This window comes from Drosophila kikkawai, chromosome 2R (genome assembly GCF_030179895.1).
Source record: "Drosophila kikkawai strain 14028-0561.14 chromosome 2R, DkikHiC1v2, whole genome shotgun sequence".
Taxonomy (NCBI): Eukaryota; Metazoa; Arthropoda; class Insecta; order Diptera; family Drosophilidae; genus Drosophila; species Drosophila kikkawai.
In genome coordinates, this window is record NC_091729.1 from 1,861,833 (window position 1) to 1,883,537 (window position 21,705).

A 21,705-nucleotide genomic window follows, 5' to 3' on the forward strand; every position below is an offset into this window, starting at 1 on the left:
TACCTCGGCATTGTACTTGACAGCAAGCTGACGTGGAAGGCCAATGTAGTAGAGAGGGTGAAAAAGGCCACCATAGCGCTATATGCATCCAAGAAGATGCTTAACAGCACATGGGGCCTCTCACCCGCTCTAATGCATTGGGTCTACCTATCGGTGGTGCGTCCGACTCTGCTGTATGGAGTTTTAGTGTGGTGGCAAGCCATGAAGAAGAAAGTGTATAATAAGCTTATGGAGAGAACCCAGCGGCAGGCACTGCTCTGCATATCAGGGGCGCTAGGATCAACCCCTACCAAAGCCCCCCTAGATATCCAAGCGCAACTGACAGCAGGAAAGGCGGCACAACGTCAGGTTGCATCACGAAACTGGTCGCTACAAGGTTTCGGGCACAGTTCAATTGGTCGATATATGATCAGTACATCTGACTGCGTGATACCCAGAACGTGCCCGGGTGTAAACACAACAGTATTCATGGGACCAAATGACTGGAAGTCAGGCCAGGACCATGCTTAATACCTCAATATATACACCGACGGCTCCAAGATGGATGGAGGAGTTGGAGCGGGCATATACTTTTCAGACCCTGAAATAAGGCGGTCGTATAAGATACCAAGCCACTGCAGTATATTACAGGCGGAAGTATTCGCCATCAGGAAAAGCGACAGAGCCACTAGGGCATAGACAGTGAAGATATTGAGGACAAATTTGCAAAGGAAGGTGTCGGACTGGCGAGTGAAAGATCAGAAAACTTTCCTGTATTCCTAAAAACGCTCCAAAGGGAGCTAGAGAGAAGGGCTGAAGCAAGCGCAATAAGCAGGTGCAGAAGTAATTCCACAACCTGCAGAATATCAAAAATCAAGTGCAAAGAGCGCAACGAGAAACTCACTCACTATTTTAAAAGATCACTGCCTGTCCGCTGCACATGCAGTCAAGCTGGATATCACTGACAATGCAAAATGCCGGAAATGGGATGAATCCGAGACAACCGAAACCTTGGAGTATCTCATTTGCAAATGTCCGGCCCTAACGAGGGCAAGGATAAGATACCTAGGCTCTCTGGTTCTGGCATCGCTAAAAGATGCGTCAAGGAGGAAGCCAGGCGAACTCCTTGATCTTCAAGGACCTCGAAACCCAGAAATTTTCCAGAAAACTAAGGGCCACATTGCGCTATGCGTGGCCCCGTGAGGGCTGGCCGGTTTAACCTAACCCAACACCAGGAAGACGCGTCGGCACCAGGAAGGTCAGCTTCAGATGTTGTTGATTTTTAAGCGGTATCAAGCTTAATCAAATTTATATTTTGCAGCTCCATTAAAATTTGCTTAGAATTAGATCCTCTATAGTTAAGCGCAGTGAGTTTCGGGGTGTATGTCGTACTCCAGGTGCACCTGCCCTGCCCTACTGCTCCCTTATGTTGTAACCGAGCTATAGCTTTCAATTAACAACTCTACTTGCATCACTATAACCACCGACCTTTTTAAATAATTATATTCGAGCAAAAAAATTTTTCAGACGCGCAGCACATACCACTTTATCATTTCAAAGAATGTCTTCGTTTTTATTCTTTGTTTTTATACCCTTGCAGGGTATTATAATTTCAGTCAGAAGTTTGCGACGCAGTGAAGAAGACGTTTCCGACCCTATAAAGTATATATATTCTTGAACAGCATCAACAGCCGAGTCGATCTAGCCATGTCCGTCTGTCCGTCTGTCCGTCCGTCTGTTCGTTTCTACGCAAACTAGTCCCTCAGTTTTAAAGCTATCTGAATGAAACTTTGCATATAGTCTTCTATATACTTTCACTGCTATATATGTTGGAACGGGCCGGATCGGACGACTATATAATATAGCTTCCATACAAATGTTCAATAAATTTTTAGAAAAAAATATTATAACTTGGCTGTTTTTCAAAATTTTTTTATTTTTTAGATATGGCCATTTTATATTATTTCAGAATTTCGATAAAAATTTCATGAAAATCGGACAACTATATCATATAGCTACCATAGGAACAAATGGGAAATTAATAGGAAAAAAATTATAACGTCGTTGTTTTTCAACGTATTTTCATCTACTTTGAGACATGAGCTTTTGGTATTATTTCAGAATTTTGGTAACAATATTATGAAAATCGGACAACTATATCATACAGCTGCCATAGAAGCGATCCGTAGAGAAAATGTAAAGCTGGGAGTGTAAAACTGTAACTGTCAAACAGTAAACATAATAAGTATAGGTAAAATGTTATGAAACTCTGTTTAGTGTCTGTTTTCGGCATTATAATTTATAATATATATATATCAAAACCAATCTGCAAGGGTATACAAACTTCGGCGTGCCGCGCGTTTCCCCGAAGCTGGAAGCCATACGTCCATATCGGCTTTAGAGTGGAGTTGTAGAGCAGGACCTTGTAGTCCTAACACAGAGGCGATCGGGCGTTTAAAATCCAGTAAAAACTGCTGACTTTTAGGTATAGGTGACAAATTAAAATCTAAATCTAATAAATTTATTCAATGCTTGGGGCATGGATGCTATGATGATATAATATATGTGGAATTTAATAATGCCAATATTTTAGTATAAGTTAAAATTGCATTACCCCTCCTAGGTGTCAGCGACTTTTGTCGCTACTAGAGTTCGTTTCAGTTGGAATAATTTTTCATTTAATTCTGACAAGCGAAGCGAATGTCCGGCGCCAGATGTTTCTAGATTTGTTTGCGATTTTGAATTTTCAGAAGGAAAGTTAAGATGTGTTATTCTAATGCATATTGCTGATTTTCGTTAGGAAATCCATTCTGGGGCCAGAGATTTCGACGCATACACGATCTGATTTGCGAGACGAACTGAATTTTCAGAAGATGATTTTCCAAAACTTAGTCTTTTTACTGGTCTCGCATGCGTGAATCTTGTAGAAGGTTGAGATCTATTTATTATATGAATATTTTTTATATACGTTCAGTGATTGATTCTGTGCCGACGAAGGAAAGTTAAATCTGTTTCTTTTATGCGTCATTTTTACGACATTGATTTTGGGACCGCGATTGCGACGTATACGCTCTATGTTTTGCATTTTCAGAAGAGGATTCTCCATTACGTCGTACTTATTCTTATGTATAGGTGGTTGTTCTGCGCTGCTCGCGTATATTTATATTAACTATTGATGTAGTTGCCTCAGACAAAGGAGCATTGAACTGCCGCGCTTAAATGCTTTATTAGGCATTAAAAAAAAATAGTCAGGCCTGTTCTAGTTTCCACTTCCGCAAAATTTATTCGGATTTGGATTTCCCTGACCTGTTCTAGTGCTCACTTCCGAAAAATTTTTACGGATTCGTATTTCCCTCTGTTAAGTCTCTGTTAATTTGCAGACGAAACGCACGGAAACTTTCCGTGTGCCATTTGGCCGACGGATTCAAATCCGCAAAATCTGAAATTAATTATTTTAAAATACAATGCGATTATGTATATTACAAATGTTAATTGTAATCTATTCCTAGAGGTTTTGGGAACATTATTGCATAATTGAATTAGCTAATACTAAAGTACTTGATTTATAAATAATTTTTTTGTGGGTGCACCTTAAAATCGGTTCGATTCTAACCTTCAGCATTATTGCAAATCCGCTGCCGCTGTGTCGTATTTGAGAGGGACCATTTAAGGGTTGTCAGCATTTCAAAAAAAACGGCATATATTTAAGATTAATTTCGAACAATTACTTTTTATGTTGTTTTACAATTAAAATATCTGCACTTAGGTAAAGTATATGAAAAAGTGTTTTTCTTTAAAATACCAGCCAATTCAATCCACAAACTGAACTAAATTTTATGCGAAGGGAATTTTTGCTAAACCCTCGGCAACTCTACTTTCCAGCATTTTGCCACCAGAACAGCTGATTGCAATTACAAATATTTCTAAATGTTTATTTCCTGTCTTAATGCGTATTCCTTAGATTTTATTATTTAAATTAGTGCTTCATTACTATCTATGAGTTGGAGACTACAGCGGGCCAAAATTTGATCAGCCCCTTTTAGCAAATCTTAGACAAGGGAATCTCTTTTGTTGAAAGCGACCAGCTGATTTTGTTAGGGAATTTAAGGGAAATTAAAAAAAATTTCCTTAAATCACCAAGGGAAATTCGCTTATGTTAAAGGGAAATCCGCAAATGTTATCAAATTCACTTCCGAGTGGAAACTAGAACAGGCCTGAGTGAATTGTTGAAGTATCAGTATTTCACACATCAGGGGAGAGGGTAAAAGGGGAAGCGAGAGAAAGATGAAAGCGAGAAACAGTTTGTTTCGAATTTGAGCAACTCGCTGCGCATTTAATAATATAAACAATGCACTCAGTTGGACAAAGAGGGAAAGACTTCATCCACGGGAATACCTTAAAGTCTAGTTCATATTATACAAAGTGGTAAATAAATGTATGTCCTAAATTAAAAACATTAATTCGAACCCACTTAGTACGAATGCATTGATAATTTCGTAGCATTCTTTACATATATTTCTAATTATCGATCCCACTATCACATAACCCGAAAAGTAAAAAAAAGAAACAACGTACTAGTTCGATAACCAAAGAGGTCAATCTTCGCTCATTCTTGTATGTTTTTTAACATAATAACTCTACGCCACGATTAATTAAGGCGATATTAGGTAATATAACGTAAGATGTATGTAAAATATCTTACATACACCACTTTTTATACTTACACTAAAATTAGGAAAATTTGATGAGTATGATGACAATCCGGAAATCGAAATATTATTTTCCAACCTAGAAAAAAAAAATCTTACGATTATTTTTCAACTTTATTGCAACAACCTACTAACTTTTCCATATCCATGTTTCCCTTTTGTTCTGAAAGGAGAAAACAAAATATTTTAATAAAATATTATTTAAAAAAATAACATTATAAAAAGAAAAGACATAACTAGACTACACTATGGAATTTTAAGATAAATAAAAACGTATATAGCTTATTTAGGTGATTATTATTGTTCAGGTCAGGAGCTTTGGTTTCCCCCCCGCGCGACTCCGAAGCGCTCCCGCTTCTTCAAAGCTCCTCAGCGCGCTCTCGCTCTCAGCTTGCGCTCTCGCTCTCAGCTTGCGCTCTTGCACAGCTTGCGCTCTCGCTCTTCTAGCGGACGCTTTCGACTCTGGGCGATCGGCGGTTCTGATCTCTCACTCCCGCTTGTACATTTTTAAATACTATTATGAAATCGAATAAAGCGGACCAAGTCCTCGTTACCATTGAAACTAACCACGCCCCCCCCCCCCGGCCTACTACTTTTTCTTGCGGTATTCATTTTGGTGGTGATTTTTTCTTTGGTGTTCCGTGACTGCGGCGCGGGAAGTGTTTTTTTTTCCTACTTATTCTACGGAAGTGAATCGAGAAGTTTCCCCCCAGCCAAACATTTGGTCCTTCGAGCCGAATTTTGGATTTTTTGGATTTTTGGATTCCGGATTTTTCAACTCCACACCAGCAGTTCTCGGCGTTTCTTATTTCCCAAGATAAGTACGAACTATTCCGTCGCCCCCTCACTGCCGGTCTTCAGCAGTAGTCCGAACAATTAATTTCGGTCACTCTGCTGCAAGATTAATTTTCCGTGTCGACTCCAAGAGCGAGTTTTCCTGACAACGGCATTTTCCATTTCTTATTTTCCATTTCCTAAAACTTGCAAATTTTTTTTCAATCCGTCTCCGTTTTAAACGTCGCCATATTCTTTTTCGTCCGCTTTCCTCTATACATATTGGGATTTATCCGTACATCAATGTACAAAACGGTTCCGACACAAGAATAAAATTCATACATACATATGTCCATACATCGGTCTACATAAAGACATTGATTTTATTTCGCACAATAAAAAAAAAAATAATATGATTCCGATAATAAAAAATTACAAATAATAAATAATACAGTCCGCTGCTAACATATACATATATATATATATATGTATATATTATTATAATAAATCCATATATCATATTTCCGCCATATAAAACACATATTATTCCATATTATATTTTTTTCCCCATACACATACATTTACATACGACATTGAAAAAAAATATATATTAAACAAGAAAATCAAAATATAATATAATAAAGAACAAAATATTGAAACAAAACTTTGTAAGCCAGTGTCCGTCTTTTTTTCTGCATTTTATTGGTGCGCCTTACATAGTTCCGCTGCCGCCGCGACATCTACATACATACATAACCAAGAGCTTTTACATTGCCGGCAGCGCATCCCAACGAACATTGAGTTGAGAAGAAAGGTGTCAGGTGTTCCGATCCCACCATTCCGATATATTTTTTCCTTATACTTAATATTTTTGTTAATTAATAATTGATCATTAAATACTTTTTAAAGTTTTGCACTCGATTAAATATCCGCAATTGTCAAGGGTACTCCATATATATATTTTTTTTTCATTTATTGGTTTACTATTAAATACGAAAATAATAAACAACTCGGCATTTCCGTCCAGCAATTAGTTATTTGGTCAAATAAATTTAAATTCTCGTCGCATTTGCTCCAATTAATATTGGTTCCACTACAAATTTTTTCGATTCTCGTCGCATCTGCTCCAATTAATATTGAGTCCTCTACACATATTTTCGATTATCGTCGCTTCTACTTCAAGTAAATTTTTTCCAGTTTATTTACTTGCAATTCTGAGATTGGTTAATTCCACCATCCACCATCTACCATCCGAGTTCTACGGCATATTCTTGCCATCCATATCGTTTCGTTTTTACCGTCTCACATTTCTACTTCGTCGATTTAGTTGACGGTATTGGGAGCAAATAAGTCTAACATTCGAATTCTACGGCATATTCTTGCCAATCCAATCCAAAAAAAATGTCGGAAGGACAAGAATCAATTCCGCAAGACGCGAGTCAGAAGAGGGAGGGAGCGCAGTTAGCGCCTACAATAGATGGAAGTCAAAGGCGGGAACCGAGTCCGAGAAACACGGGCGCGGGACCGTCAAGTAATTTGAGATCCAAAGCCAAGAGCACTTTAGACGGTATTTTGCTTGAGTTCATAGCAACTAGCGACCGTCTTAGCAATTTTGAAAGCCAGATATTTACGGCATCCCCTTCCGAGCCTAGTTCATTTACCTTAAAGATCCGTCTGGATCAGATACAATCCTTATGGGAAAAGGTTGAACGGGAGTATGAAACCGCTTCCAAAGCAGCTCTTCGCGAGGGAGGTAGCGGAAATCTTCCGCTACTTCAAAATAAATATGAGCACTGCTATGCGGTGTACGAAAGATGTGCTTCGAAGCTAGATGAAGACATCGACCGTATGTCCGCCCCCACTTCACCGCCAAGAACAGCTCCGCCGACAGAGACATTCTCGAGGGGTTGCAGTCTCCCGCCATGCGATACAGAGATCTTTGACGGAGATTATCTGCGCTGGCCCACTTTTCGTGACCTGTTTACGGCCATTTATGTAAATAATTCCAGGTTAACTCCAGTGGAAAAGCTTTTCCACTTAAACGCCAAAACTAGCGGCGAAGCTCACGCCATTGTGGCCAAGTCTCCGCTGACTAATGATGGGTTCCAATCCGCGTGGTCAGCGCTTCAGAATCGCTTTGAAAATAAGCGATTGTTGGTAAACAGCCAACTAAAAATCCTGTTTAGTCTTCCGACCCTAAGCAGTGAATCAGGCACGGCCTTGAAAGATCTGCAGAGCACAATTCAAGGGTGCTTGATAGCCCTCGAGCATTCACAAATTTCCACGGAAAATTGGGACTGCCTTCTAATTTTTCTAATGTCCTCCAAGTTGCCGAAGGTCACTCTCTCGTTATGGGAGCAGTCCTTGACCAATAAGTCCGCGATCCCAGCCTGGGAAGAAATGAATTCCTTTCTCGAGGAGAGATATCGCACGTTGGAAGCAATTGAGGATGTTCGACCCAATTCTTCCAGCACACAGCATTCAAGGGAGCCCAGAAGTGCACAACCAAGGAGGGTAAATACCTTGGAGACACAAGTCGGGCCACGCGCACGATTTTGTGATCTCTGCTCCAGAGAGCCTCATCCAGTTCGGCTTTGTCCTCGTTTTCTCCAGATGACTCAACTACAAAGAGCATCATATATTAAACAAATGAGATTGTGCCTTAATTGCTTTGCAAGGGGACATAATCTTCGTGAATGCACGAGCAGGCATAGTTGCTTCACATGCAGGGGACGGCATAATACGCTCTTGCACAAAGATAATCCGTCTAATGCTGTTAGCACAGCGCCGGCTCACCCTCCTGAGCAGCCAATCTCAAACACGTCAGTTCATTTCGCCTCCAACCAACAAGGAGTACTTCTAGGTACGGCCATAGTTCATGTGTGCCACCGAGGAGAGAATTTTCCAGCACGTGCCCTGATAGATTCAGGCTCCGAAGGCACTGTCATTTCTGAGAGGCTTGCCAACCGGATTAGACTTCCATTTCAAGCCGTAACGACAAGAGTCACAGGGCTCAACCAAGCCAATTCCGGTGTCTCACAAAAAATGTGTCATTTCCAGATGGTCACTCCGGCCAAATCTATGCTCAAGATCGACACGACGGCGTTTGTGCTGCCGAACCTGTCCGTCAATCTTCCGACAAGCACAATTGATCGAAGCATTTTTGATAGGCTGCCCAATATGCCATTGGCAGATCCGTCGTTTTTCCAGCCGTCTCAGATAGACCTTCTTCTAGGTGCGGATATTCTTCCGTCTGTCCTGCTATCAGGCTGGAGGCCAAACGTATGGGGGTCTTTATTAGCGCAAGAGACCATTTTCGGGTGGATTTTGACCGGCCCAGTGTCTTCAACCACTAGTAGGGTTTCGTCTTTTACCACACAAATATCCATAGAGTCCGAAGCAACATGGAAACACTTCTCACAAAATTTTGGGAGGTGGAGGACCTTCCATGTAGACTGGTAAAGGAGACGGACAAGTTGTGTGAAGACTTTTTCGTCCGAACAACTACCAGATCCTGCGACGGGAAATATATAGTATCCCTGCCCTTCAAAGATTCAGAGCACATTGACTTGGGGCATTCGAGGAGTTCCGCACTCGCACAGTTTCTGAGGAATGAGACTCGCTTGAAGAAGGAGCCCGCTCTCAAAGACACTTATGACTCAGTGATCCAAGAATATATCGATCTTGGCCATATGAAGCCGGTGCCTCCGAATACCGACAAGATAAATTTCTATCTACCCCATCACGCAGTATTCAAGCCCGAAAGTGCGATCACGAAAGTTCGTGTAGTTTTCAACGCATCCAGTCCTTCTTCCAATGGGAACAGCCTTAATGACATTCTGTATCCAGGGCCAGTACTGCAGTCCGATCACTCTTCAAATCCTGAAGTGGCGGACGTTTAAATTCGTTTTCAATGCCGACATCACCAAGATGTATCGGCAAATTCTCCTAAACCAAGAGCACACTCCGTTTTAGAGGATTCTCTTTTGAAATGGCCAAGGGGATATATCCGACTTCGAGCTTCAGACGGTCACGTTTGGAGTGAATTGTGCCCCTTTCCTGGCCCTACGAACACTGCAACAATTGTCCGACGATGTCAACGCCCAATATCCACGGGCGTCGCATATAATCTCAAATTATATGTATGTCGACGATGTGCTAGCAGGAGCCCATACAGAAGCTGAAGCTATTTTAGCCATTCAGGAGCTGCAAGCAGCTCTGAACTCAGCTGGATTCCCTCTCCGCAAGTGGACATCGACTGAACGTGCACCCCTAAAGAGCATCTACTTTCGACTGATTTTCTTGATCTCGAAGAGGTCAGCACCACTAAGACATTGGGAGTACGGTGGAACGCTACGACGGATGAGTTCTACTTTGTCCCAACAGAGGTCACCATTCAGGCAAACTATTCGAAACGCGACATCTTATCCCAAATCGCGAAATTGTTCGACCCAGCTGGGTGGCTCTCCCCATTTGTGGTTCAGGCCAAAATCCTGATGCAGGATATCTGGTTAGCCAGCGTCGAATGGGATGAGTTTCTTCCTGCAGAACTACTACATCGCTGGCATGATTTCCTTCGGAGCTACAGTTTCCTCCACCAAGTTCGCATCCCGCGTTGGGTACATTTTCAACCAGGTGTACAAGTCCAAATCCATGGTTTCTGCGATGCTTCCCAAAAGGCTTATGGCGCAGCGATTTACGTTTGCATCCAGCGTGATGAAATCATTTCATCAAATCTTCTAACGTCAAAGACCAAAGTCGCTCCGGTAAAAACCGTCTCGCTCCCGCGTCTAGAACTGTGTGGAGCCGTCCTTCTGGCAGACTTGTGGACTGCAATTCTGCCTCAGATTCCTTTCGGTCGTATAGAATCTTTTCTATGGACTGATTCCACTATTGTGCTAGCATGGTTGAACAAGCCACCATGTCAGTGGACGACCTTCGTCGCAAATAGAGTCACTAAAATCGCTCAAAATACTGATGCCAGCCAGTGGTCTCACGTGCGTTCCGAGCACAACCTAGCAGATCTAGCCAGTCGTGGAGTAGCGGCTGAAGAGTTGGCTACCAGTGAGCTATGGTGGCATGGGCCTTCCTGGCTAGCTCAGCCACAAGACTCCTGGCCTGCACCTTATGAATCAGTTTCCGACATCGACATCGAGAAGCGACCCATACGTTGCCATTTAGCATGCCCGGAGCAGGACATCAGTGATGTCATTTCCGCTTTTTTCCCGTCAAATTCAGATGTTTTTGAAGTGTGATTGCGGGAAAATTTGTAAAACAGCGGGTAGCGGGAATTCCAGCTTTTTTAGAAAATTGAGATGCTTTTTTCTTAATTTTAATTTTAATACATTTTAAGTGCTGTTTTAAATGTGTTTATTGTTTTTAATTTATATTGCAACAGTATCTATATATACTTATATCGAAGACCATCATCCAAAAGTCCACACCTATATTTGGCGCGTCTTCCATGATGCCGTTACGGCATTATGATGACATAAAACTAATCCCAATGCAAAATGTCGACGACACTGTTAGCTTTTGGAATGAAGTGCTAACTTACAAGGACAGTGACGGAAACGTTTTAAGGGACAGGCATTAGTTGCGTTAGAAACGCTGACCCTTCCCTGGTCAAATGCCGAGGTTTTTCGGGTTTTCAGCCAAATTAAAGCCTTGTAGTACTAGGCTAGTACTCTGACGACGAAAATCCGCTGTAACATGTGTTATAGCAGAATCGCTGAATATTTTGCTCTGTAACCAGTGTGACCAAAAAAATTAAGGAAAGGCCATGAAACGTCATGAAAATGTACCTTTTATGGCGTTTAGGACTTTTCTTTGGTCACACTGGACAGCTGTTTGTAAACGAATTTGTTAATTAATATGGCATTAAAATGCCCTTTGTGGGTTAAATCCCATATAATGGTCTTCGCCTTGACAGCCCTTATCAATGCCACTTTTTTCCTTGAACTTTCCCTCCATTAGGAGTGTAAGAATAAATAAAATGAATTATTGCAATAGCACCATATCAGCTGTTTACTCTCTTGATCTAGCAACGCCATTCAATTTTCGCAGGTATCATTTTCGTCATTAGAGTCCCGCAAAATCGACGAGGCAAAAAGTTTTTTTTTCTTCCTTTTTTCACAGAGTTTTTTTATATGGTGTTTGGCCGCTATCACAATTGTTACAGCGGATTTTCGTCGTCAGATTAGGCCTAAACAAACAAAAAATGGTTTTTAAAAAATCAGCTTTTTTCTTAGTTTTTTCTTTATTGAATTCCGCTTTTTTCAGCTTTTTTTTTTGTTAATCCAGCTTTTTTTGCTAAAAAAAAAATGACATCACTGCAGGACATGCTTGAGCGGTTCTCCAAGCTCGACAAGGCACTACGAGTTTTCGAGTTCAGCGCTTCATCCAGCGCGCGCAAAAACGACCTATTCCAGGTGAGCTGCAGCTATCCAATACAGAGATTTCCACAGCTGAGCGACTCCTAATTTTCATGACCCAGCGCAGACACTTTGCGCTTGAATATGCCTGCCTGAGCCAAAAGCGGCCAATTCCAGCGTCCAGTTCTATTAAGAACATGAATCCTTTCCTTGATCCTCACGGCCTCATCAGGGCGTGTGGTCGGGTGACGACCTCCGAAGTCCTCTAATATGATGAACGGCATCCGATCTTTCTTCCATACAACTGTCAGTTGGCGCGTCTCCTTGTATCCTTTACGCATCGCATATCCTTGCACGGCGGTAATCAGCTAATGGTACGCCTGATCCGCTCAAAATTCTGGATACCAAGGGTCAAGAACTTAGTCAAGTCAGTAATTTTCTCCTGCAAAATATGTGTGATCCACAAAAAGAAGTTGCAGACTCAACTGATGGGCGAATTACCGAAGGAAAGAACGTCCTTTTCGCGGCCCTTTACGTACACAGGCATGGATTATGCCGGACCGTTTGACATAAAGAACTACACCGGGAGAGCCTGCCTGATTACCAAGGGCTATGTGCTGGTGTTTGTATGTTTCTCCACGAAGGCCATCCATTTAGAGCCTACTTCGGACCTCACAACAGAGAAATTTCTCGCAGCATTCGCCCGATTCGTTTCGCGAAGAGGGTGCCCTCGACAAGTTCAGTCGGACAATGGGAAGACCTTTGTTGGTGCAGCCGCAGTGCTGTCGCGTGAATTTCTGCAAGCTGTCAAGGAGTCCGTGACGAATGCTTATAGTCACCAGCAGGGATCGTAACAGTTATAATTTTTATAATACAAATTATGAAATAAGAGTTATTTTACAATTATATAGAAAAAATAGGAAATTAATTCTTATTATTCAAGTTTTATAAAAAAGTTGTAGAATAATTATTATTTTTCAATTTGTATATAAAAGTTGAGTTATAACAATTATTTGCAATTTTTAAAATAATAATTGAAAATTAAAATTATTTTCCAATTTTTATTTTAAAAATTGAAAATAATAATTATTCTCCAATTTTTATTTTAAAAATTGAAAATAAAAATTGAATCGCAATAACTTTCGAACGGAGCGGTATATCTTAAAGATTGGCATATATAATGATTCTACGCTTCAATACCTTTCGTTTGCTGTATATATTGTGGTTATTGCATGTGCACAAATATGTACATGAACATAAGTGCATATAATAAAAAATTCACCGTTTCACAAACAAACATGAATACTGAGATAATTACCCAGGAATTTCTTGACAGTTGGTCTTTAATCAATATGGGGTCGTAAACGATGAAGATGGTTATGAAGACCAACAAAATTATGACATTTTAAAAGGTCTAAAAGTATTCTCCATATGGCTAGAAACAAAACTCACTATACAAGCTAGGCATAAGCAATAACCACAATATATACATCAAACGAAAGGTATTGAAGCGTAGATTAATTATATATATAAATCTTTAAGATATACCGCTCCGTTGGAAAGTTATTGCGATTCAATTTTTATTTTCAATTTTTAAAATAAAAATTGGAGAATAATTATTATTTTCAATTTTTTTAAATAAAAATTGGAGAATAATTTTAATTTTCAATTATTATTTTAAAAATTGCAAATAATTGTTATAACTCAACTTTTATATACAAATTGAAAAATAATAATTATTCTACAACTTTATTCTTAATATTTAAAAATAAAAGTTAAAGCGCAATTAAAAAATAAAAGTTGGTTATAAAAGTTTATTTTATTTTTGATAACTCCTTCAAAAATTATGGTATACCTAAAAATTTCATCTTTCCAGCTCAATTTTTTGGTAGTAACTTTTATTTTACTCATAACTCTTATTTGCAATCCCTGGTCACCAGGAACTCCTGTGGCAATTCATACCCCCAGGAGCCCCGCACATGGGAGGATTGTGGGAAGCTGGACGCTGTTTTATAAATCCACAGCACACTCGAAAGTATACGTTCGAAGAACTTTCCACATTGCTGGCCAAGATTGAGGCCTGTCTAAACTCGCTTCCAATCGCCCCGATGCCCGAAGACCTCACAGACTTGTTAGCACTCACGCCAGGTCATTTTCTCGTAGGTGGACCCCTTCTCGCCACCGTCGAACCCGAAATTAAGGGTGCGTCCACTTCTATTATCAACCGGTGGCAGCACCTTAAGGCCCTTCATCAGCAATTCCGCCTGAGATGGAAGGTAGAGTACCTCAAGGAGCTCCACAAGCGAACAAAGTGGCAAGTCCCCACAAGAAATCTCGAGGTGGGCGAGATGGTTATAATCAAGGACGATAATCTGCCATCCAATGAGTGGCGGCTCGGCAGGATTGATTCCGTGTTTCCCGGACCCGATGGTCATGTCCGAGTAGTGAATATTTGTACTGCTCGGGGAATCGTTAAGCGCCCTGTCGCAAAAGTCGTATTGCTTCGGGGGGCGACCTCCGAAAAATCTCAATAACTAGCCGTATCCTTACTCCGTAGTTTGCTTCTTTCGCTAGTTCTAAGTCATATTTTCGACTCCATACTAATTCTTTCTTTTGTACCTACTCCAGATTATAACCAATGTTCCCACGTCTACGTAGCGCCGTCGAAATGGAGAGCAGAAGTACACGAGGTATAAATTCCTACCGTTGCCGAGTCTGCCACGGAGTCCACCCTCTACGGAAGTGCCGCAGATTCTTGCGGCTGAGCATCGAAAAGAGGCTCCGCGCGGTCCTCGCGAATCGCTATTGCGCCAACTGCTTGGCTCACGAGCATTCGGATGGAGCGTGCCACCGTGGCGATAGGTGCAAGATCTGCAACGGAGAGCACCACACACTGCTGCATATGCAGGAGCAGCCGCTGTATTTACGCCGTTCGCGTCAGTTGACGCCGCCCTCTCGTCGCGCTCCAGCTTCTGCTCACCACGCTTCGACCTCTCTTCACCACGCTTCGACCTCTCCTCGGCGCTCGGCGGCCTCTCTTCAACTCTCTTCGGCCTCTCCTCGGCATTCTTCGGCCTCTCCTCGGCATTCTTCGGCCTCTCCACGGCATTCGTCGGCCTCTCCACGAACCGCGGCATTCCATTCGCCACGCAGGGAGTTTCGACAGGGCCTTCACTGGTCACTTTGCTTCAGCGACACAGCGTGAACCTCCTCCCGACCGCGCTGGTGCGGATTGTCACCGGGATGCGAGTGTTCGACACAGCGGCGCTTATCGACCCATGCACGCCGATGAGCTGCATTGACGCGTCGCTGGCGACTTCTTTGCGACTTTGCAGTGATGCAGCCTGGGTTCCTGAAAATACAGGATGGATTGCCGGTGGCCCAAAGCACCGTATTTGGATGGGTCCTGTCCGGGGCCTGTCACACGCCGTAATGAGGAGCAGACTATGTTGCTACCCTAGTGATTGCAAGGGGGGCGGAATGTTCAGGTCAGGAGCTTTCCTTTCCCCCCAGCGCGACTCCTAAGCGCTCCCGCTTCTTCAAAGTTCCTCAGCGCGCTCTCGCTCTCAGCTTGCGCTCTCGCGCTTCTAGCGGACGCTTTCGACTCTGGGCGATCGGCGGTTCTGATCTCTCACTCCCGCTTGTACATTTTTAAATACTATTATGAAATCGAATAAAGCGGATCAAGTCCTCGTTACCATTGAAACTAACCACGCCCCCCCGGCCTACTACTTTTTCTTGCGGTATTCATTTTGGTGGTGATTTTTTCTTTGGTGTTCCGTGACTGCGGCGCGGGAAGTGTTTTTTTTTTCCTACTTATTCTACGGAAGTGAATCGAGAAGTTTCCCCCCAGCCGAACAATTATGTTAAAAAGTACAAAATGTATTACAATGACTATGTACTATGACATTTGAAGAAGATATGTAAATAATTTTTAAAAAGGTAACTGTAGGCAATTTTCGCAACATTGACAACTGATATCCGACTTTAGACGTCTTTCGTAGCTTTCGTTGACAATTATATAAAACCACTCCAGAAAATAGGAATGTAGGCGACTTTCGCAACTGATATTCAAATTTAGACGACTTTCGTAGCTTTCTTTGACAATTATATTAAACAACTCATGAAAATATGAATGTTTCGGTGAACTCTTTTTTCGACTTCCTTTCTTCTACAGCATCTCTTCGACCTTCGACCTTCATCGAGTGCAGACGTGCCTACGGACGACCGCTACGCGGGGTTTATTCTCGTAGTGTGTTTTCATGGTGAAAAAGTAAATTCGGAACTCTAAACTACGTACTGATAGTTAGGCCAAGCTGCAGAGTTCATTTAAATGGTGCCGCGCGTAACAAGCTCAAAAGAATGAGCGTATATGTTCTGTAAACCAAAGAAACGGTTGTTTCGCTTATTTCTCAACTCGCGATATCGAAGCAGAAAAAACGTCTACCAAGACCAACCCGGCTCTACTGACCGCCGATGGCAAGAGAGCGCACTCTTGCTCACCCGCCCACTCACTCCAACTCCTACATCTTGGAGCTATCATTGCCAAACCCAACCACCACCGGCTTCGATGGAACACTTCCGGACCGTGTCTAAATACCTGAAAGAATCAAAAAAGAACCTTTACACCTACCAACTAAAAAGCAGCACGGGACTGCAAGTAGTGCTAAAAGGAATTGAACCATAAGTCGCCCCCTCTTAGATACTAGAAGCCCTGAAAGGCAAGGGTTTCTTTGCCAAGAATGTTAGCAACATTATAAACAAAAACCACTTTTCAAAGTCCAACTTGAGCCAGATAGTAAAACCCTAAAGAAGAATGAAGTTCACCCGATCTACAAGTTGAAGTTCCTACTGCATCGTAGAATCACCGTTGAAGAACCGCACAAACGCAACGGTCCTGTGCAATGCACGAATTGCCATGAGTATGGACATACAAGGACATACTGCACCCTTCGGTCAGTCTGTGTAGTCTGTGGAGACTTCCACAACTCCGCACACTGCCCTGCGAACAAAGAAGACCCCAACACGAAAAAATGTGGAAACTGTGGAGGAAACCATACAGCTAACTACCGAGGCTGTGTGGTGTACAAGGAGCAGAAGAGTCACATGCGACGAGTGACAGCTACACGCCAACAAAATATACAAAATGTGTATTATTATTCAAAAACTACTCCACATGTATTTTTTGCCAAAGCAGCCAGATCTTCTTTTGGTCCGCTAAATGCCCCCACGGGCATCTCTTACGCCGAAGCTCTGCGGACAGATATGCAAAATCCACTCCCCTCAAACTCAGTAAATGCTCAGCAGGCCCCAGGGCAGCCACAAAACAACCTGGAATCCATGATGGTGACCAAGCAACAAGTATGAAAGTATGCGCCCGTAGCACAGTGGCCGATTTTGCTGTTCTAGCGGCAGATTAAGAATATTTTCAACTGTTAAAATTAATAAAAGTTTTATTTTCTATCGATAGTAATATAATCATATATACCACAAAAAATACTAAAACTGATCATAGCGATTAAATAGATCAGCTGTTAACAATCAAAGTCAACATATGGTAGCACACTATTTTTCAGAGCTTATACCTCGGTTGCTGCACTCTATTTTATATTTGCGACATTTTATTAGATTTCACCTTTTTTGAAACAAGTTCTCCATTTTCTTAAAGCTTAAGGTATGTAGAATAAGAAAATTAATGTTTTGTGACCTGTGAGTAGATGTTGTATTTGTAGTTTATGTTTAAAACCATCACTGTTTGTAGCCCCCTTTTTAAAAGCATGTTTCAGCTTCTGTAGACTAAATCTTTGTGAAGCTCGTCCCGGCCCGCAAAAACTGTATAATTTTGCTAAACTATGGTTCGTCTAGTGTGTAAATTAACCAAGATCAGCTGCCCTTACTTGCCCCTGCTAAAGTTTAGGATATTTTCAGCAAACATTACTTAAGAAATTTTTGGTTGAACCATACTCTCAAAAACTCTCGGTCTAACACAATGAAGGATCTTTTGCACTTATTGTTGGTATCGTCGGATCCACTAATAACAAGTTTAAACAAAAGTGCGGCTAATAGTTCGAGCAAAGCAGTTTATTTGACATTAAAGGTCAAAATCTACTTGTAGACTACATATGCAAGAAGAAAATTCCGATTCAGACTCGGAAAATTGAAATATATTTGTTTGTGGCTTTCTTTTAAATGACATCTTTGAAAACAAAATACAAACTCATTCAATATTTAAAAAAAGAAATAAAAAATAAAAAAAAAATTTTTAAGTTAAAAAAAAAATTTTAAATAAAAAATTATTTTAAATTAAAGGTGAAAAGTTTAATTTCTTTTTAGGTAAAGATTTGATAAAAATTTCATACTTGGTAAATTTATCGTTACTTTTTATGAAATTCCATTTCTGTCGCTAGAACAGCCAAATCGGCCACTGTGAGTAGGCCATAAATCGAAAAATTGACTTGAAAATAATTAGTCAAAATGTAAAGAATTTGTCTCTAAATTGTCTACATTTTGTTATTGCAAACTAGTTTTTTCTGGAATTCTAACGAGACATTCTAAAAATAGAATGCAAAGTGTGATCACGTGTTCAATTTTGCTGCTGCAGCTGCGTTTAGTGAGCTTTTCGTCAAAACAAAAGCGAAGTTCAAAGTGGTCGGACGTTCGAAAAAATTCTCCAAATTTAATTATTTAAAATGCATTTTAAAGTTGAAGGTATTAACTTTAATAAATTGGTTTTATGAAAGTTATCTGACTAATTAAATATTATTTGTGTATTTTATAGCGATTAACCCATTTTTGTCTATTTTGTTAACGTACTTTTTCATGTTTAGTTAAAGTTTTAGTTGTGATGCCACGAAATGCCACAAATAATATGTATGTTAATGTGTTCGTCTGACTTTTAGGGTACTGTGTGCCTAAAATCAGATGCAGAAATTTGCAGAGGTTAATATAATCGGAAAAATACTAACACAGGTGAGGGTAAGGTTTTAACTTTAAAATTTAATTTTACAGGTACTCACGTCAAGCTTTTTTAAATTTTAATGTTAATATATTTTTTTAACAAATTAACTTAGTTTTTTAGTCGAAAATCCGGCTTTTGACTTCCAATTTTGATAAAAAATCGGGAAAAAATTTTAAAAATAAAAACGTCTGCTAAGTACCTTGGGGCAATTATTCTTTAAGGAATACATTACATTTTTTTTATATCGGACGTTTTTGTGGACAGTTAGGTCAGGATGTACACCGAAAACCAACTTTTAGCAATATCGCGTAGGCCTGTAAATATTTTTTAATACAAAAATTAAAAAATAATTGTTCAAATATTTTGTTAATTGTATTTAATTCATTAAGCTAACTTTAGCCGTTTCGCCAAAACATTTTTTGAACAGTGGGCAGTTTTGCACCGAATTAACCTTACCCCCCTTAAGCTGTGTGCATTTGTTGCTAAATAAATAAAATACCCAATATATAAGTTAATAATTCTTTTTTTAATTTTTGGGCACTTATATTTCACCAACATTCTCATTGAGAGATCAAAAATTAATTTTAGCCCTTGAAAAAAATCATTTTATAAAAATGTTGTATGGGAGCTATAAGATAAAGATATCCGATTTTAACCAAACTTGGTAGGAATATATAAACCTGTACCAAACATATAATCTGTAAAATTGGTTACGATATTTTGAAAAACAAAAAAGTTTTTCATACTAAATATTGATTTTTAACAGATTGTTCCTATGGCAGCTATATGATATCGACGTGCTATAGGGCCAATTTTTTGTGCATATACTTAGAACATTTTTCTTGATTTTTGGTATTCATTTCGTAACGATACATCAACTAGAAGTATTTTTGGCCGCGGCTCCATACAAGCCCAACCACTGTGCACTGGCCGAAACCAGAATTTTCTATCAGAAAAAAAAAAAATTTTTTTTCTAGAAGGCAAAAGTAGGAAAAATTTTGTTTTCTAGAGGACAAGAATAGAAAAAATTTAATCTCAGGAAATATAGTTTATATATATATTTTTGGTCACATTCGTTTTTGCGAGTGTAGAATTTGTGTATAGAAACAAAAGGGGAAAGGGAATAGATAAATACTCGTAGAAAATTTTCCATTGGTGCATACGGCGCGTCGTCGCAAAAGCAAGCAGCAAAGTTACCGCCAAAAATCATAGTCAACGTCACTGCCAGCGTCAACGCCGGCAGAGGGACGCATCCAGAAACACACACACACACGTGGCCAACACACATCTCCAGTTCTGCTCTGCCCGTGGCAGCAGCGTCGGCTAGCTTAAGCATTAATATAAAACCGGGGACCCTCGCTAAGAGGAACACACTTCGGAAGATCAGCTCATTAAATACACATCGCTCTCAGACTTTACACTTTAAAAATGAACTCATCAAACTTATCGTCGTATCCTTGCCCACATCGGGAAGATTTTCAATAGCCTTCAACCACGTTAAGGACACCCGCGAACCCTCAAAGGACCCTGCGAGACCCTGCCGCCGAGAATAAAATAAAATAAAAATTATAAAATAATAAGGATTCAAATAAATAAATAATTCAAATAATAAACCGAAATAATAATTAATTAATAATTAAATAAGCCCAAATAAAATATCAGGTTGTTTGGTAATGACATACCGGTTTCTTTATTGATTTTTGACGACGATATTAACATAGTTAGCATTGTCCGATTTTAGTGCTTTATGTACCGTTGTCTTCGATGATTTTCTGCCATTTTGATGGTAACTTGTATATGCCTCTCCTAAAGAAGTCCTTGTCTTTACTGTCAAAAAACTCAGCGATTCGATTTTCACAATCCTCCCTTGAACTCAATTTTTGTCCATCGAAAAATTTTGCATGGCCAAAAACAGATGGTAATCGCTTGGGGTAATGTCCAGAATATAAGGTGGATGCATTAACACTTCCCAATCAAGCTCCCGTAGCTTGTGACGCGACACCAAAGATGTATGGGGCCTGGCGTTGTCATGATTGAACACAACGCCCTTACGATTCACCATGGCTGGCCGCTTCTGTTCAAGTGCAATCTTCAATCTCTCTAGTTGTTCACAGTACAGGTCAGAATTGATGGTTTGGCCATAGGGCAACACTTCATAATGGATAATTCCTCTGATATCCCACCATACACTCTGAGCCGTCAGTCCTGGCTTTGCCCCCGTTTGAGACGACTCACCGTGCTTCGACCAAGATTTTTTATGCTTTATGTTGTCATATGTGATCCATTTTTCATCACCAGTGACTAACCGATCCAGAAATGAGTCGACTTTATTACGGTGCAACAAAGATTCTCAGATTGATACACGGTTGAAAAAGGGTTTTTTGGGATAACTTATGAGGCATCTTTACATCGAGCTTTTTGTTAAATTTTTTGACTTTAAATGCCTATGGACTGTTTCTGTGCTTAGTTGCAGCTCCTCTGCGATGGTTCTAATAGTCACATGACGATCTCGATCCACTATTTCCATGATTTTATCCGTATCAACGGTCACTGGTCGTGGGTGTTTCGGTATCAAAATTGCCCCTATGGAATCGCCTAAACAACTGTTTGTTATCTCCTAAGACAGCAATAATCTGTCGGCGAGATTCCGCAGCAGTTTTTCCCTGTGCGAAATAAATTTTCAAAACTGCCCAAATTTCTGCGTTTGTGAACTCCATTTCAATCGATTGTAACTTTTTAACGTAGAAGCTCATGTAAACAATATATATATATCATTTTAAAGGTGATACCAATACCTTTCAAACGAGATACATTGCCATGTACGATTATATTTGACTTCACAAGCGAAGTGCGAAATTTGAATGTAAAAACTGGTATGTCATTACCAAACAACCTAATAATAAATTAAAGA

General features: G+C 40.3%; 1 protein-coding gene across 13 annotated transcripts in view; it reads right to left on the bottom strand.

Moving 5' to 3' along the window:
* Positions 1-21,705, bottom strand: part of LOC108081755 (transcriptional regulator ATRX homolog) — a 596,348-nt gene that overhangs the window by 54,625 nt on the left and 520,018 nt on the right. For all 13 annotated transcript variants that reach the window (XR_011444416.1, XR_011444415.1, XM_070283643.1 and 10 more), the window contains 2 exons: positions 4,824-4,851; positions 4,704-4,767 (listed from right to left, as the gene is read on the bottom strand). Coding sequence is in view for 11 of the 13 variants with exons in the window: in XM_070283643.1 (XP_070139744.1) it covers positions 4,704-4,767; positions 4,824-4,851 (92 nt within the window). In the remaining 2 variants the exon portion in view is untranslated. The remainder of the gene's footprint in view (positions 1-4,703; positions 4,768-4,823; positions 4,852-21,705) is intronic.